Below are 18,981 nucleotides of genomic sequence, written 5' to 3'. Positions count from 1 at the left end.
CATTTCAAACACAGTGCACTGACAGAAAACACTGTCGGGGCGGCACTGGCCGGAAGACTTTCTCAGCTGAATTTCGCTTCCGGGGCGGTGCACGCTTTGATGACGCACTTAGGAGGCTTCGGCAGCAGCGGGGCGAAAATGGGGGGAGCGAGGCGGATATGGTCACTGCCCCATAGGATAATTTTGTGAGCGGCGGACATTCGACGAAAAATCGGCGGCCATTCGACACTGCCGCATGGCCGCCGAGGCTTTATTGGGAGGTTAAATTGCGGCCCCCAAGCGACAAAGCAAAAGGAGATGGTAATTGGGCAAGTTAATAAACAAAAGATGATTCTAGATAGGGTGTAATTGGGGATGGCAGAATCATCAACAGTTGCCATGGAAAAGAGAAAAAAAACAGGAAAAACAATCAGGGCAGAGGTTATGATCTGAAATTGTTGAACCCAGTGTTGAGTCCAGAAGGCTGTAAAGTGTCTAAACGAAAGATAAGGTGTTGCTCCTCGAGCTTTTTCTGTATTCATCACTTGGGATTCTTTCCATTGAGGAAAGAGACCTCACTTGAGTTAGAAGTCATGAATAATGTGGAGCCACATTGGTCATGATTTAGTATTTCCAATGCAAAAATTTCAATTTTCTATGGAAAGTCAAGACTCGTGGATTGTGAACACTTGGGGGAGGGAACACAGATCTCTTCATACGTCTGTTGGCATGAATTTCATGGAGTTATTATTTGCACGAATATTTTTGTGTCTGTAATGTCTGTAAGCTTGTAATGTTTGCAGCTCCACACTGTGGATGTGGACGTATTGTGTACTTCAACTGCAGAGTTAATAATAAACAGAACCAGGCAGATTCCACAGGCTTCCGAGAGAGCTGCCTGCCATGGTAGGAAGCTGTGTGTGCTGTGCTCTGTGAATATATCATATTTGGCGATGAGATGGGATTTTTCGGATGATTTAAAGCTTAAATTTTGTTGGGGAAGGATTCAGCCAGCTGACAGAGAGACTTTGGAAGTTTCTGTCTTTGGAAAAAAGCTACAAAATCCGAGGTAAAATACAGCACATGGTGTGAACAGCTAGAGATTAAAATGGCAGGTGTAATCGGACATTTGGGGGAATATAGACATGACCGGGAACGTTTTAAAGCGTATGTGGATTGGCTAGAAATGTATTTCACTGCAAATAACATAATCGAAGTTCCAGACAATGCAGTCCAGAACCGGGCTGTGTTGGAATATAAGAAAGCGATCTTCTTATCGGAGGCAGGTCTGGCATTGTACAAAACCCTTGTAAATCTGCTTGTGCCTGACGAGCCAAAGGACACAACGCTTAAGGAGATTTTAACGAAGCTGGAGCAGTATTATAACCCCAAACCGTTAGAAATTGCTGAAAGCTATCATTTCGGGATTCGGAATCAAAAGACTGCTGAAAGTATCAGTGATTACATCGAAGCATTAAAAAAGCTATCGATGCACTGTAATTTTGGAAACTTTCAAAACCGAGCATTAGGGGATCATTTTGTTTGTGGGGTGAAAAATTATGCGATCAGAAGGAAGTTATTGACGACGGATGACTTGACTTTTGAGATTGCTTGTCAGACAGCGAGGTCGATGGGCATGGCCGAACAATATTCCCGAGAATTAAATAATAATTATGGTCGTCAGTCAACCGAGGTAAATCACCTGCAGGTTCAAAGTAAAAGATGGTGGGGGCCCAAAGTCTGAGAAACTGGAAATTCTAACAGAGCGTCGAAGTCGTGCTATAGGTGTCTGGGACAACACATTGCTCAAAGTTGTCCATACGTGAAGGCAGAGTGTTTCTTCTGCAGAAAGACTGGGCATCTTGCGAAGACATGCCGACTGAAGGGTAAACCAGTTTTTAAAGCTATGAGTCCAGCGTTCAAAGCTATGAGTAGAAATCCCAAGAGACTACATAGCATGGAAGAACAACAGGACGAAGAGATGTTAGAGTTACATGTCATCAGGAGCACGAGGTTAACGGACAGCGATTCGTAAAGCATCAAAATCTACATAGATGTTGCGGGATTCAAGATACCAATGGAAATCAACACGGGTGCATCCGTGAGTGTAGTACCGGAGTCTCTGTACCGCGACAAATTGCGTTATTTTCAACTGGAGAAATCCAAGAAAGAGCTGCGAGGCTACTCGGGAGAGAAAATTCTTGCGGTAGGTCGTATCAACGTACCAGTGAAATATAAAGATCAATTTCAGAACTTGCCTCTAATAGTAGTGAAAGGAGACAAGTCTGCCTTACCAGGAAGAAATTGGTTGAGCTCACTGAAGCTGGATTGGAGTAAGATTTTCTGTGTGGAAGTGAGATTTTCATCAACGGATGAGGTTATCAAGAAGCATCCGAAGGTGTTCTGCGAAACGGGCAGTCTGATCCAAGGCTTCAAGGTGAGTGTCAGGGTACAGAGGACGCTAGATCGGTTTACTACAAGCCACGTTCCATACCATATGCACTCAAGGAGAAAGTTGAGTAAGAACTCAAAAGACTAGAGACTGAGAACATTATTTGTAAGATAGATTGATGTAATTGGGCTACACCCATTGTTGTTGTATCTAAGTCTGACGGTAAGGTAAGATTGTGTGGTGATTATAAGGTAACCGTAAACCAGGTTCTAGAGGGTAATGTCCCCAATACATTGCTGAATATAGAAGATTTGTTCACAACACTGACAGGTGGTCAGATCTTCTCAAAACTGGATCTTACGAATGCCTACTTACAGCTTGAACTAGATGAGGAGTCCAAGTCATGCTTGACTATAAATACTCATCTAGGTCTATATCAATTTAATAGGCTACCATTCGGAGTGTCTTCCGCCCCTGTCATATTCCAAGGGGTGATGAACCAGATTTTGCAAGGTATTGAAGGGGTAGTATGTTATTTGGATGACATACTAATTTCAGCAACAAATAGGCAAATTCATAATAACATATTGAATGAAGTCCTCAAACAGCTAGTGAAGCACAGAGTACGAGTGTCTGCTCATAAGTGTGAGTTATTTAAAAACTCAGTGGAGTACTTAGGGTACAGAGTAGACAAAGATGGTTTACATGCGACCATGGAAAAATTAGATGCAATTAGAAATGCACCCACTCCCAGGAATGTCACTGACCTTCGTTCATTCTTGGGTCTTTTGAACTATTATGGGAAGTTTCTACCAATTTTGGCAACAGTATTACATCCACTGAATGAACTTTTGAAAAAACAGGTCCATTGGAAGTGGTCAATAGAATGCGATACAGCATTCAAAGAGTGTAAAAGCAAATTGGTAGAGAGCACCATGTTATTTCACTATGACATATCTAAGGAGATTAAGCTAGCATGGGATGCCTCTCCATATGGAGTTGGGCAGTAATCTCTCATGTATTAAGTAGTGGGGAGGAGCTTCACGCACTCGCAGTACCAGTGAGAGTAATTATGCGCAAATTGAAAGGGAAGCTTTGGCATTAATTTTTTGGGTCAAGAAGTTTCACAAATACTTGTATGGTCGTACGTTTACCATCATTACGGACCATAAGCCCCGAACAGCAATCCTCCATCCAAAGTCCCCAGTTCCAACATTAGCTGCAGCCCGAATGCAGAGATGAGCTTTGATTTTGTCAGCATATACATATGATATTGAATACAGACGATCAGCTAATCACAGAAATGCTGATGCATTGTCTAGATTGCCTTCCCCATCACAAGTTACACCTGATAGGGAAGAAGTGTTTTATTTTTCATACATTGATGAACTACCAGTCACAGCTGAAGAGATTGGTAGAGCAACCAAACATGACCCAGTGATGTCAAAGGTGTATGAGTATATTGTAAATGATTGGCCAAACCAGGTAACAGACAAAGACACACATCCATTCTTCGTCCGTAGGAATGAATTATCAGTTGATAAAGATTGTATCATGTGGGGTGCAAGAGTGGGTATACCAAATAAATTCAGGTCCAAATTATTAGGAGACCTCCATGATCAGCATCTGGGAATGTGCTTGATCAAGAGTTTTGCACGCAGTTATTTATGGTGGCCAGGTCTTGATAAAGATATAGAGTACATCGTGAGTCAGTGTACGACATGTCAATCGGTAAGCAAGCAACCATCACCAGTACCATTACAGCCATGGAAATGGCCTCCCAGGGTGTGGCAAAGGCTACATATTGATTTTGCTGAGTTAGAAGGACAACAATTGTTCATTGTGATTAATAGCCATTCGAAGTGGGTTTGAGGTGTTTCCAACGTGGAAAATAACAACATTGGACATTTTACGAAAATTATTTTCTTCATTTGGCCTCCCTGAAGAGATTGTTTCGGATAATGGACCACAATTTTGTTCAGAAGAATTTGCACAATTCACGAGGAAAAATGGTGTGAAACACACCAAGGTTCCACCATACCACCCTGCTTTGAATGGTGCAGCAGAGCGCACTGTATAAATTGTAAAACGTGCCCTCATAAAACAAATGTTAGATCCAAATCCAAGGAAACGACAGTTGTCATTGGATCAGAAATTGGCTAATTTTTTGATTACATATTGAAATACTCCTCATACAACTACTGGTAGAACACCAGCAGAGTTGTTTCTCAAACGACAGCCACGAACCAGATTCTCATTGTTAAAGCCAAATTTGGCACAGTCCGTAGAAGAGACACAATTAAGACAGAAAGAGAATCATGATAGAGGTAGAGTAAAAGAGAGAAGTGTGAAATTAAACCAGAAGGTGAGAGTGAAGAACCATCACCATAAATGGTTAAAGTGGTTACCAGGAAGAGTGGTGAAGATATGTGGTCCTTGCACATACTTGGTAATGATGTTTGATAATGAACAGGTTAGGTTTGTTCATATTGATCATATTTTACCTACAGACATGGAAGGAGTTGAAGGTGGGAATGATTCAATTATTTCTGACTCATCAGATAGTTTTGACACACCAGTAGCAAATCCTAAATCCAATGTACTGGAAACACATCCAGGAGAGAATCAGAATGAAAGTCTGAGTCCGAGTCAGGAAAACAAAGAGCCTGAAGTTAGAGCGAGTTCAAATGAAAATCAAGGAAATTCCGTGGAGAAAAATGTTCCTCAGGATGACCCTCGAATGAGTGTGAAATCGACACCATGTTTGGTTTTGTTCGAGAGCGAAGGCATCCTCTTCGAAACAGAAAACAAGTGGTAAAGTTAAATTTGTAAATATGGAAAAAAAAATAAGTTTATATCCTGTATTATGTATAAACATGAAAGTTATGTATGATGTTTGTCATAATAACTTCTTCATTAAGGATGGAGAAGTGTAATGTCTGTAAGCTTGTAATGTTTGTAACTCCACACTGTGGATGTGGACGTATTGTGTACTGCACCTGCAGAGTTAATAATAAACAGAATCAGGCAGATTCCGGAGGCTTCCAAGAGAGCTGCCTGCCATGTTAGGAAGCTGTGTGTGCTGTGCTCTGTGAATATATCACAGTGTCCTTCTGAGAGAGACTGGGGAGAGGGAGAGAAAGAGAGACTGGAGCAGAGAGAGACTGAGGCAAAGAGAGAGAGACTGGGGCAAAGAGAGAGTGAGAGAGAGAGACTGAGGCAAAGCGAGAGAGCCTGGGGCAGAGATAGAGTGAGAGAGAGAGACTGGGGCAGAGAGAGAGAGAGAGACTGGTGCAGGGAGAGAGAGAGAGACTGGGGCAGAGAGAGAGAGAGACGGGGGCAGAGGGAGAGAGAGACTGAGGCAGAGAGAGAGAGAGAGAGAGAGAGACGGGGCAGAGGGAGAGAGAGACTGAGGCAGAGAGAGAAAGAGAGAGACTGGGGCAGAGAGAGAGAGAGAGAGAGAGAGAGAGAGAGAGAGAGACTGGAGCAGAGAGAGAGAGAGAGACTGGGCCAGAGAGAGAGAGAGACTGGGGCAGAGAGTGAGACTGGGGCAGAGAGAGTGAGAGGCTGAGGCAGAGAGAGAGACTGGGGCAAAGAGAGGGAGAGAGACTGAGGCAGAGCGAGAGAGAGACTGAGGTAAAAAGAGAGAGACTGGGGCAGAGAGAGAGTGAGAGAGAGAGACTGGGGCAGAGAGAGAGAGAGAGAGACTGGGGCAAAGAGAGGGAGAGAGACTGAGGCAGAGCGAGAGAGAGACTGAGGTAAAGAGAGAGAGACTGGGGCAGAGAGAGAGTGAGAGAGAGAGACTGGGGCAGAGAGAGAGAGAGAGAGAGACTGGGGCAGAGAGAGAGAGTGACTGGGGCAGAGAGAGAGAGAGAGGCTGGGGCAGAGCGAGAGAGAGACTGAGGCAAAGAGAGAGAGTGAGAGAGAGAGACTGGGGCAGAGAGAGAGAGAGAGACTGGTGCAGGGAGAGAGAGAGAGACTGGGGCAGAGAGAGAGTGAGAGAGAGAGACTGGGGCAGAGAGAGAGAGAGACTGGGGCAGGGAGAGAGAGAGAGACTGGGGCAGAGAGAGAGTGAGAGAGAGAGACTGGGGCAGAGAGAGAGAGAGAGAGAGAGAGAGAGAGAGACTGGGGAAGTGAGAGAGAGACAGGGGCAGAGAGAGAGAGAGAGAGACTGGGGCAGAGGGAGAGAGAGACTGAGGCAGAGAGAGAAAGAGAGAGAGAGACTGCGGCAGAGAGAGAGAGAGCACGAGAGAGAGAGACACTGGGACAGAGAGAGAGAGACACTGGGGCAGAGAGAGAGAGAAAGTGGGGCAGAGAGAGAGAGACAGAGACTGGGGCAGAGAGAGAGAGAGGGAAAGGGGCAAAGAGAGAGAAAGAGAGACTGGGGAAGAGAGCGAGAGAGAGACTGGGGCAGAGAGAGAGACTGGGGCAGAGAGAGAGAGAGAGAGAGAGAGAGAGAGTTGGGCAGCGAGAGAGAGAGAGATAGAGAGAGAGATAGAAACTGGGGCAGAGAGAGAGACTGAGGAAGAGAGAGTGAGAGACTGGGGCAGAGAGAGAGAAAGAGAGTGGGGCAGAGAGAGGGAGAGAGAGACTGGGGCAGAGAGAGAGAGGAGAGACTGGGGCAGAGAGCGAGAGAGAGAGAGACTGGGGCAGAGGGAGAGAGAGAGAGAGAGACTGGGGCAGAGAGAGGGAGAGGGAGAGAGAGAGAGAGAGAGCGAGAGAGACTGGGGCAGAGAGAGAGAAAGAGAGACTGGGACAGAGAGAGGGACTGGGGCAGAGAGAGAGAGGGGGACTGGGGCAGAGAGATTGAGAGAGAGACGGGGCAGAGAGAGAGAGAGAGAGACTGACTGGGGCAGAGAGAGAGACAGGGAGAGAGAGAGAGATTGGGGCAGAGAGAGCGACTGGGGCAGAGAGAGAGAGACTGGGGCAGAGAGAGCGAGAGGGGGACTGGGCCAGAGAGAGAGAGACTGGGGCAGAGAGAGAAAGAGAAAGAGAGAGAGAGAGAGAGAGAGAGAGAGAGGGAACTCAGGGAGAGGAGGTCAGGAACTCAGTGGTGGGGGATGGGGGTAAAGAGAATGGAGAGCACGGTGGGGGTGGGGAAGATCGTGGTCCAGATCTAAAGGGAGGGCGGAATGAGAGCGTGAACATGATCCAGATTGTAAGATGGATCACGCTCTTCTAACACCACAACGATCTCCCTTTCCTCCCCCTACACCTGGTTGATATCTCGGAAAGCTCGTTGCGTGTGTGGAAAGTGACATCATTGGAGTGGACGAAATCTGGAAGTCATAACACTGTCACTATTCACTTCATACCCAATAAACCCGTTAACAATCCGTGACCCATACACAATGCCCCATCTATGGCGAGGGGGGTCGGGGGGGTTGGGGTGGTGGGTTAGGTCAAGAACCTGTTGCGGGGAGTGGGGAGGGGGAGATCATCATGAATCCGTGGTGGAGGAACTCGGGCAGGGAGAGAAGGTCAGGAACCCAGGGGGTGGGGGGAGCATGGCAGAAACTTGGAGGGGAGAAGGTCAGGTTCTCGGGCAGTGGGGGATGGGGGAAGTAACTTGTTTGGGTGTGGAAGAAAATCTTAATCCATGAGAATGAGTCCTGTCTATGCCAATTGCGCTCTTCCGTCTGGAGTCGGCAGTCAGAATGGCTCGAATTACACTTGGCAGTGTCACTGATTACAGAGGCAGGGCGGTTCTAATTCCACATTCCAGAGAAACTTCTGGGTGGGGCTTATCCTTCAAGGGGACCAATCAGCAATCAGGTCTTGTGATCAAGGGGACCCAATAAGAGCTTTAGGTGTTACAAATAAACGCGCCCTGAATTTAACAACTTTTCCTTCTGTAATGCCTTACATGGGTTGATGAAAAGAACTTGCATTTATTTATATAGCGCCTTTCAATATCTCAGGATGTCCCAAAGCGGTTTACAGCCAATGAAGTGCTTTTGACGTGTTGTCACTGTTGTAATGTAGGAGGGCGACGGCTGATTGCAGTGCGAGCAGGTACAGCAGGAGCAGCGATGTCGGGGCGAAGGAGTGGCAAGAGTTCGTAGAGGGATATGATCGGGGCCCAGGAGAGGTGTGAGTTCGAGGCCCAGAAGAGGCGAGGGCCCAGGGGCAGCACGGGCCAGCCCACACTGCGATATGTGTGCGCACTAGGTCCGTGCAGCAAAGCTGGTCTCCAGTCGTCCTGGTTAATCCTTGCTACTGGACCAAGACCTAGCTCTGTCAAGCCCGTGTGGTGGCTGGTGTGCAACGGTCACCCCACGTTAAAAAAATCCATGGACAGGCATCTTCCACCCTTCAGGATGTAGTTCTGGATCTGGAATATTAGGTCCATCATTGAAACATCTGTGAACTCATCCCTTTTCGGCGTGGAAGCAAGTCATCCTCGTTTTGAGGGACTGCCTATGATGAATGTCGGAAATGCACCAGCCAATTTGCGTACAACAAGCTCCCACAAACAGCAATATGATAATGACCAGATAATCTGTTTTTGTGATGTTGATTGAGGGATAAATATTGGCTAGGACACCAGGGATAAACCCCTGCTTTTTTTCGAAATAGGGTCATGGGATCTTTTACGGCCATCTTAGAGAGCAGACTTAACGTCTCACCCGAAAGACGGCACCTCCGACAGTGCAGCACTCCCTCAGTAATGCACTGGAGTTCTAATAATGGTCAATTTTTGGTACCCATTTACTAATTGTTCAAAGGAAGATATAATAAAGATTCTTGTCTTACTTTAGTTTGCATTTCATCCAATTTTCAACTAATTAATGCAGAGGACCAGTGCACCATCAAGATCATGTAATGACATGGATCCTGCTGCTGTGTCCTCGCCCTTAAATTTATTTGAAAGGAAAGCTATGGTGAGCAAGGCAGATAGGAGTTTGCAGACCAGGTATATCAATACTTCGAAGTTACAACATTGAAAGAGGCCATTCAGCCCAATCAGCCTGTGTTGTGAGAAAATAGTTCTAGTCACATTCCCTGTCCCCATGTGACTTCAACCGCTTATCCAATTTAATCTTGAATATTGACATCGTTTCCACTAATCTTGGAAGTGAATTCTGCAGTTTCTCATATTGATCTGGAGCATTTGGTAGATAGTAGCTTATCTGAAGTAGTCTGGGAAATGTAAGTATACAGGTGAGAAAACTTTGGGCTGGCAAAGTTGACATCTGGGCACAAGAAGCTGCATGAATATATATGTCTCCTTGTGAACTAGCACCCAGGTCATTGTCACCTGGGATATGGGGAAAGGGCAGGGGAGTAAGACTAGCCGACTAGTGAGAGCTGAGAGCCGGCATGGACCCGTCAGGCCAAATGGCCTCCTGCCGTGCTGTAACCGTTCTATGATTATAGGTAGAGTTTTATTCAGTGACATAAAGCAGTTGGACATCAAGAAGAAAAATGCCTCACACTACACATTAAAAAGATTTGTCATCTACCACAGAAAGAATAGCAACGGGGAAAAAGAAAAGAAACTGTATTTATTTGTAATAACTAAATCTTGCGGCTTTAGATTACTCGCAATATTCAAAAAAGAGTCTCTTGGTGGTTGGGCTTTTACTGACAGCACACCTGTTTTGTATAGAGTGTGACTTACCTTTCTCAGTACAACTCCAACATTTAGTGTAACTTTTAAAAATTGGTACCAGAGAGCTCCGAAGAAGTCTTATGTGGCAATGTTATGGCCTTCCAAAAATATAACTTTAATATATTCTAACCTTTTTCTTTAAGAAGTTTTACTTGTACTTGGCTGTTGATGCCTTAGCTCAAATCGGTTAACATCATTTTACGTAAAGATAAACCCAGCAACTAAATATGTTAAGTGTTGTGGCACTGAACCAGCTGGAAATTTCAATTCCGATTCGAGAGGTGGATTCCCAGGGCAGGTTTTATCAGGCTATTGGGCGATCTTCCGATTGACATGAGCTGTGTCAAGCGGGGCTGGATTTTCCGGTCCTTTGCGCTCCGGGTTTCCCCCCTGGAACGGTGTGAAAGGCACCGGTGAGGTCTCCAGCGTCCCGCCGCGATCCTCCGGGAAGCGCTGCAGGGGGGCGTGTGCAACGTCCCTGGTTGCGACACTGGCGCATGTTTTGAGTTTTTGCCCGAACCGTCCGCCTGGAAGTGCGCCCGCAATGACCGCTTGGGAAATCAGAGCGGTCCAGCCATGCCGGCGGCAGAGAGGAAGGCAATGTACTACAAAAGTAAGTGCGAGTGTTTTTTGTTTTAAATTTTTGTGCAATTTATGTTGCGGTGCCGTGGGCAATGTTTTAGGAATGTTTTTGTGTTTTTTTCATTTACGCACCCCCCCCAGCCCCCAGGTCTCTCTCGGAGCGTTCCCGGCCCGGCTCTTTAGCTCGGGAGTTTCCCATCCTTAGGCCAAGAGAGGTGTACAGCACCTCCCTTGGCACCGCGCCCCCTGACGCAGGGACCAGCTGCCCAAACTTCGATACTAAAGCGCAAACTATTCCCGGCCGCTAACTTTCCCCAATCCGCCGTCATTATCACCCCAAAAACACAAAATTCGAACATCAAGCCCCCTGGGCCAGATCATCATGTGACATTGGCCAGCTGGGGTGGACGAGGGAATTGCCCAGAAGCCGGAATTGCTGTAAAAGAACTGACAATGTTGTCAACAAACTAAATATTCAATTGGAACGTTACAACATTTATTATAATGCTTAGCCCAAGTTGAGAACTGCATCCATCGAGCTAATGCAATGTGTGAACAAACGTGTGGCAAAAACTTTTGATTTGAAACTCTGATTACAATGCTTCTCTGTCCAACCGAAAATAATTTCGCAATCTTCATGTTCCCTATTGCAAGTTACTGAACTTTGGAAGTTAATTTTGAACAATAATCTCGGTGACCAATTTGAAAGAGTTTTGTTAATATCTTTGTGAATCTTAAACTACCCTGTAATTTATCTGTATCTGTACAGGAAACCGATAGACTAAAAATGTTCTTTATTTTTAGCTGCTAATCTTGTTGTACTCTATGATGTTGTCCCTTAATTACATCGCTGCGCTTTTATTGTATATCACTAAATCTGTAAGCATGTCTGGATCAAAAAATTTAAAGAATCTGTCTGTCTGTCCCCTTTAAAATTTGGGAAATATATTAAACGATATTAGCTTGGCTCAGTGGTACCACTCTCAATTCTAAATCAGAAGATCATGGGTTTAAATCACACTCCAGGTACTTGAGCACAAAACTAGGCCTAAGGCAGTAATGCATTGTTGGAGATGCTGTCCCTTTGAATAAGATGTTAAACTGAAGATCTGTCTGCCTGATCAGGTGGATGTAAACGATCCCGTGGAGAAGAGCAGAGGAGGGATGGTCAAAATTTACCTCTTTAAAAACAAATTGTAACTGGTCATTCAACTCATTGCTGTTTGCAGGAGCTTGCTGAACATTATAATTACACAACCTGATCTGCTAACCTTTGGGTCGGCCTCCTTTTACTAAAGTCTCTTCAGATTGTCTACAATTGTATGCCTATCTTTCAAGTCTTGCAATGTAACAAGAACCTAGTAACACTGCATTTTTGTAATATTAGAGGGCACCATTTGTTAAGGTTGTTAACGCACTTAATGTACATCATCTGGTGCCAGGGTTAAGGATGTCACTGAGCGGCTGCAGAACATTCTGAGGGGGAAGGGGGAGCAGCCAGAGGTCGTGGTCCATTTTGGTACCAACAACATAGTTAGAAAGGATGAGGTCCTGCAGGTAGATTTAAGGGAGCTAGGAAAAAGATTAAAAAGCAGGACCCCAAAGGTAATAATCTCTGGATTACTCCCGGTGCCACGCGCGAGTGAGTATAGAAATAGGAAGATAGAGCATAGGAATGCGTGGCTGGAGAGATGGTGCATGAGGGAGGGCTTCAGATTCCTGGGGCATTGGGGCCGGTTCTGGGGAAGGTGGGACCTGCACAGGCCAGACGGGTTGTACCTCAACAGAGCCGGTAACAATATCCTCGCGGGGAGATTTGCTAGTGCTTTTGGGGAGGGTTTAAACAAAGCTGGCAGAGGGATGGGCATCAGGTTGGTGCATTAGAAAGGATGAAACAAAGGGCACAAAGGATTGGGAGAGACGGATAGCACTAAAGCAAGAAATAGTAAGGTATTAGTTGGGGCCAGACTAAGGGAGAACACAGGATGGTCTGATAGGTTTACAGTGTATGTATGTGAATGCACAAGGCATATTAAACAAGGTTGGCGAGCTGCAGGTGCAAATAGCCACATGGGAATATGATGTCAGTGGCAATAACAGAAACCTGGCTCAAAAAAGGGCAAGATTGGGTATTAAATATTCCTGGTTATAGAGTATTCAGGAAAGATAGGGAAGGAAAGATAGGAAGTGGTGTAGTAGTATTTTTAAGGAGAATGTTACAGTGCTGGAGAGAGAGGATGTCCGGGAGGAGTGAAGGACTAAATCTATTTGGTTAGAGTTAAGAAATATTAGAGGTGCCATTACACTACAAGGTGTATTCTCTCGGCTACCAACTAGCGGGAAAAATATGGAGGAGAAAATTTGCAGAGAAATTACAGAGAGATGCAAGAACTATAGATCAGTGATAATGGGGGACTTCAACTATGCTAATATAGACTTGGATAATAATAGTGTAAAGGGCAGAGAGGGGGAAGAATATCTGGTGTGATCAGGAGCACTTTCTTGATCAGTATGTTTCTGGCCCAATGAGGAAGGAGGCATTGTTGGATCTGGTTCTGGGGAATGAAGTGGGTCAAGTGGAGCCAAGTGTCAGTAGGGGAACATTTAGGGAACAGTGATTATAGTATCATAAGGTTTAGATAAGCTATGGGAAAGGACAGGGTGCAATCCAGAGTTAAAATATGTAATTGGAGGACGGCAAATTTCAGTGGGTTGAGGAGGGATCTGGCCCGGGTAAACTGGAATCAAAGATTGACAGGCAAAACTGTAGTAGAACAATGGGCTGCCTTTAAAGAGGAAATAGTTCGGGTACAGTTGAGGTACATTTCCACTGGGGGGAAAGGTAGGGCAATTAAAGTCAGAGCTCCCTTGAGGATGAAAGAGATAGAGAGTACGATGAAGCAGAAAAAGAGCGCGTATGACAGATGTCAGGTCGAGAATACATGTGAGAATCAGGTTAAATATTGAAAGTTCAGAGGAGATGTGAAAAAAAAAATGGGCAAAGAGAGGATATGAGAGTAGAATGGCAGCCAACATAAAAGGAATCCATTTTTAATCATATAAGTAGTAAACAGGTAGTAAAAGGAGGGGTGGGGCTGATTAGTGACCAAACAGGAGACCTATGCATAGAGGTAGAGGGTAGAGGGTATGGCTGAGGTACTAAATGAGTACTTTACATCTGTCTTCACCAAGGGAGAAGATGCTGCCATAAACATAGTAAAGAAAGAGGTAGAGGAGATATTGGATGGGATAAGAATTGATAAAGATGAGGTATTAGAAAGGTTGGCTGTACTTAAGTTGACAAGTTGATAAGACCGGATGGGATGCACCCTAGGACACTGAGGAAAGTGAAAGAAGAAAACGTGGAGGTACTGGCCATAATCTTCCAATCCTCCTTAGGAACGGGGGTGGTGCCAGAGGACGAGAGAATTGCAAATGTTACATCCTTATTCAAAAAAGTGTGTAACGATAAACCTAGCAACTATAGGCAGGTCAGTTTAACATCGGTAATAGAGAAGTTTTTAGAAACAATAATCAGGGACAAAATTAACAGTCTCTTGGACTAGTATGGATTAATTAGGGAAAGCCAGCACGGATTTGTTAAAGGCAAATCATGTTTAACCAACTTGATTGTGTTCTTTGATGCGTTAACAGAGAGGATTGATGAGAGCAATGCAGTTGACGTGGTGTACATGGACTTCCAAAAGGTGTTTGGTAATGTGCCACATAACAGGCTTGCCAGCAAACTTGAAGGCCATGGAATAAAAGGGACAGTGGCAGCATGGATACAAAATTGGCTTAAGTGGCAGTAAACAGAGAGTAGTGGTGAACGTTTGTTTTTCAGATTGGAGAAAGGTATGGGGGCCGATTTTCAGCACCTCACCGCCCGCTGTCGCTGACTGCCGCCCACTCCCGCTGACATTCCTCCTGAAGATCCGCCCAGTGCCACTTTCGGGGTGGGCTGGAGCGGGCGGGAGGGGCGAGCTGCCGGGAACCGCCCGCTGAGTGGCGCAACTGACCTCCCGTCCGCCGAGCTCCCAGATTCCTGTGGGCGGGACTCGGCGACAGAACGGGGGCGGACCGCTGGCTGGAGGCTGGTCTGTCCCCGACGGTGAGCATGAAGAAGCTGAAAAAAAAAGGTAAGTGAACATTGTAATACTTTTTTTTCAACAGCGACTTACCTGTGTGGGGTCCCCTGAAGGTCTTCCGATACTTTTTTTTTCTTTTTTTGCTGTTGTTTTTTTTTCCAGGTCTTCGACCCTCCGTGGGCCCGACTCCATCCTCGGGCGGCAAGCGCCTCTGTCGCCGAGAATGCGACCTCCCGCCCGCTGCCGCCCAGATTGGCGGCGTAGTCTTCCATTTGCCGCCGGCCGACCTTCGAGGGGCCTTCTTCCTGAATATCCCGCTCAAAATACCGTCTGGTACCTTGGCGGCCATCGGCGGCATTTTAGATGGCACTTGGGCGGGCGGAGGCCTGGCTGAACATCGGCCACATACAGTGGTGTTCCGCAGGAGTCGGTACTAGGACCACTGCTTTCCTTGATATATATTAATGACTGGATGTGGGTGTACAGGGTACAATTTCAAAATTTGCAGATGACACAGAACTTGGAAGTATAGTGAATAGCGAGGAGGATAGTGATAGACTTCAGGAGGACAAAGGTGGAACGGTCAGCTACGTGGCAGATGAAATTTAATGCCGAAAAGTGTGAAGTGATACATTTTGGTAGAAAGAATGAGGAGAGGAAGTATAAACTAAAGTGTGCAATCCTAAAGGGGGTGCATGAACAGAGAGACCCAGGGGTGTGTACAAATCGTTTCAGGGCAGGGCAGGTTGAGAAAGCAGTTAAAAAAGCTTACAGGATCCTTGGTTTCATGAATTGAGGTAGAGAGTGTAAAAGAGTGGAAATTATGATGAACCTGTACAAAACACTGGTTCAGCCTCACCTCGAGTATTGTGTCCAATTCTGGGCACCCCACTTTAGGAAGGATGTGAAGGCCTTAGAGAGGGTGCAGAAAAGATTCCCACGAATGATTCCAGGGATGAGGTACTTCAGTTGCGTGGATAGACTGGAGAAGCTGGGTTTGTTCTCCCTGGAGCAGAGAGGATTGAGAGGAGATTTGATAGAGGTGTTCAAAATCATGAGGGCTCTGGACAGAGTAGGTAGAGAGAAACTGTTCCCATTGGCAGAAGGTTCGAGACACAGATTTAAGGTGATTGGCAAAAGAACCAAAGGCTTAAGAAAAAACTTTTGTACACAGCGAGTGGTTAGGATCTGGAATGCACTGCCTGAAAGGGCGGTGGAGGCAGACTCAATCACTGCTTGAAAATGGGAGTTAGTTAAGCACCTGAAAGAAAAATAACTGCAGGGCTATGGGGAAAGGGTGGGGGAGCGGGACTAGCTGAGACACTCTTGCAGAGAGCCGGCATGGACTCGACGGGCCGAATGGCCTCCTTCTGTGCTTAATTTTTCTGGATCAAAGGTGTCTGAGTTAACTTTTATATCGACAGTTCATGGCCAAAGCTTAAAAGTACAGGTACAGGGGAGTGGGAAGGTCGGGGCGGATGAGCGGCGAGTGTTTGTGGCGAGATGCGGTGAATGTTTATGGTGGAGGAGCGGCGAGGGATCATGGCGGAGGTGCGGCAGATGAGGGTACGGAGCCCAGAAGAGGCGAGGGCCCAGGGGCAGCACGGGCCAGCCCACACTGCGATATGTGTGCGCGCTAGGCCCGTGCAGCAGAGCAGGTCTCCAGTCGTCTTGGTTAACCCTTGCCACTGGACCAAGACCTAGCTCTGTCAAGCCCATGTGGTGGCTGGTGTGCAATGGTCACCACACGTTAAAAAAAAGCAGAGACTCAAACAGATTAGTAAGATTTTTCAGTTAATGTTGGACTATAATTTTCAATATTCAATGGATTTCGTTATTTATGTATTGCCCCATTAAGTGTCTTGATATAATTTGTGCATATGTTTATAAATGTCCATTTCAGTGTGTTATGCTGAAATTTTCAGTTGCTTAGTTTGGTGACATTTAAGCAAGGTGATGATCGGCTTCTCTCTATGTCAGATACCCAACTGAGCAAAAGAACACTAACCTGCTCTAAAACTGTTCCTTCCAATCATCTGATAGTATTACAGCAACGTGTGAAAAATAGATGGATCAAAATAAAGAGATTTCAGCAATTTTGCTCATTTCATATCGCTGTTTAAATTGAAAAGACCAACTCATAATGAAAGAGAGTTCTTCTCTAATTCAGCATTAAAGTTGATCAAGGAGGTTAAAAGCCATATTAAGTCAACATCTTTGCCTGACTCAGAAATGTTTTATCATGACATGGAAAATTCTCTTCAATGATGTTAAAGCCTCATTGTGGCTGTATTAAAACATATTTTCCTCACTCCAACCAAGGTAAGTTGGAAAGGAAACATTGCAGACACATTTCAACTGTAGACTGATGCAATGCACTAAAGAAACGTCTAGAATACGTTAGGATTGTAGATATGAATAGTGCATTGCATGTAAATGGGCAAACTTTTTTTTTACAGATGTTTTTCACCAGACAGAAGGTCTGTCTGCTTCACCACAATGTCACACTGTCCACATTCACGTACTGTAACAACCGTCAGTACCTCCCTTTAAAAACAATAGGTTTTTGTAGTTTCTTCATTTTTTTCCCCTCCGTGAGTCCCATGTCAGGTGGTAGTTCGCCATCAGCCAATCTCTATTTAGTATTCATGGAAGGAAATACCAAAAGAACCAGCATCACTGGGGAATAGGTCTGATTTCATACAGCACTGTGAAAGTTTGCATTCATGAATGACCCACTATTCATAATGCACAATCAATGTTTGTTGCACTCAGCATGGGCATACAAGTGACACCCTACATAGTTCAGACAAGAACATACTGTACTTAGAGCGTATTGAAAAGAGCAGCTTTGTGTCAACTATGTCAGCCCTAGGTAATGAACACCTACATAATCTCTAAAATACCCACCTATTCAGATCATTGGCTGTACTGAAAAATTCATACAATATTAAGTGCTTTAAAAAAAATCCTTGCAATGTAAATGAATACTGTTCCGTTTGTGTGCACACTCACATTAACACTATTCTGCTATACTTAAATTTATATTCATATTAACACTAATCTGCTGTGGCTATATGAATATATATATACTCAGATTTACACTATTCTGCTATACTTAAATATATATTCATATTAACACTAATCTGCTGTGGCTATATGAATATATATATATATATATATATATACTCACATTTACACTATTCTGCTATACTTAAATTAATATTCACATTTACACTATTCTGCTATACTTAAATTAATATTCACATTAACACTATTCTGCTGTGGAAATATATATTCACATTTATACTATCCTTATGTATATATTCACATTGTGCTTATATATATTTATATTAACACGTCTGCTATGCTAATATATATATATCCTTTCAAAGTTGCTCTTTTTCTCTTTCCTGTGCCTGCTCTCGGCATAAATAACCAGAAGCAGACTGCCGCTGCCTGCTGGAGTGCCGTCAATACCTGGCATGCCTGACGACCAGTAACCGGTGCTGCACGGATAGTCACTCCATTCCAATGATCTTAAGCTGCTACTTTCACCAGAACTCAAGTTTAAGAATTGACAGCTGAGCGTTCGCTCGGGACCCGCTCCGTGCCATCGGACTCTGAACTGCAACTTCGATGCAGAACTGCGCCCCTTGCCTTACCGTGTTCGGCTCCTTGCTGCCTGACATGTTGAGATGTGGAAGCTTGAGATCGGGTCTCCCTCTCTCGCTCTCTCTCTGACTGTCTTGATGGAAGAGACTGGGTAGAGGTGGAGGCTACGAATGCTTTTTAAATCACCCAGACACGTAGCATTGCCTTCTTACCAGCCCCAGAGCCATGCATCTGCATATTAACACCCAGCCACGTCATTGCCGGCTGCTGGAGACACAGGAAACCAGTTACTCAGCCATTTGGAAAAGTGAAGAAACAAGGCTGCTTTTGAAATACTTGTCTTGAGCAAGGATCCAGAAAGTTAAAAGGTGCTTTGCTGGGGTCGAGAATAAAACAGGGGCCTGAGGAACAATAGAGTTCATACTTCCGTGTTATCCTAAAGCAAGTTGTACTTGTGCATTCACCGTTCTCAGTCTCTCGCACACAAATTTAAATCTCAAAACTTGAAGTTTGCGAAAGACGCACTCATTGTTTAGTGGCACTGTAGTGCTACATTTCTCAGTGTTTTGCCCCATTTCCCCCTGCTAATATAAATGGAAGAGTCCAGCCTTTGTACGGGAGATAGGGTCCTCTATTTTGATTAGATTTCATGCAAACATTCTTTTTCTATGCAACTTTTCTCAAAGTGAACGTTATGAAGACCTCAGCCT

At 45.1% G+C, this 18,981-nt stretch overlaps 1 protein-coding gene across 1 annotated transcript in view; it reads right to left on the bottom strand.

Annotated features, from left to right (window-relative positions):
- The window catches only part of papss2b (3'-phosphoadenosine 5'-phosphosulfate synthase 2b), a 105,080-nt gene extending 86,505 nt beyond the window's left edge, over positions 1-18,575 (bottom strand). Inside the window, exon 1 of the mRNA XM_070876891.1 lies at positions 18,322-18,575. Within this exon, the coding sequence (XP_070732992.1) occupies positions 18,322-18,348 (27 nt within the window). The 5' untranslated portion in view covers positions 18,349-18,575. The remainder of the gene's footprint in view (positions 1-18,321) is intronic.
- Positions 18,576-18,981: the final 406 nt, after the last annotated feature.

Source organism: Pristiophorus japonicus, chromosome 3 (assembly GCF_044704955.1).
Source record: "Pristiophorus japonicus isolate sPriJap1 chromosome 3, sPriJap1.hap1, whole genome shotgun sequence".
In the NCBI taxonomy this organism is placed as follows: Eukaryota; Metazoa; Chordata; class Chondrichthyes; family Pristiophoridae; genus Pristiophorus; species Pristiophorus japonicus.
This window is presented reverse-complemented; position numbering and strand designations above follow the sequence as displayed.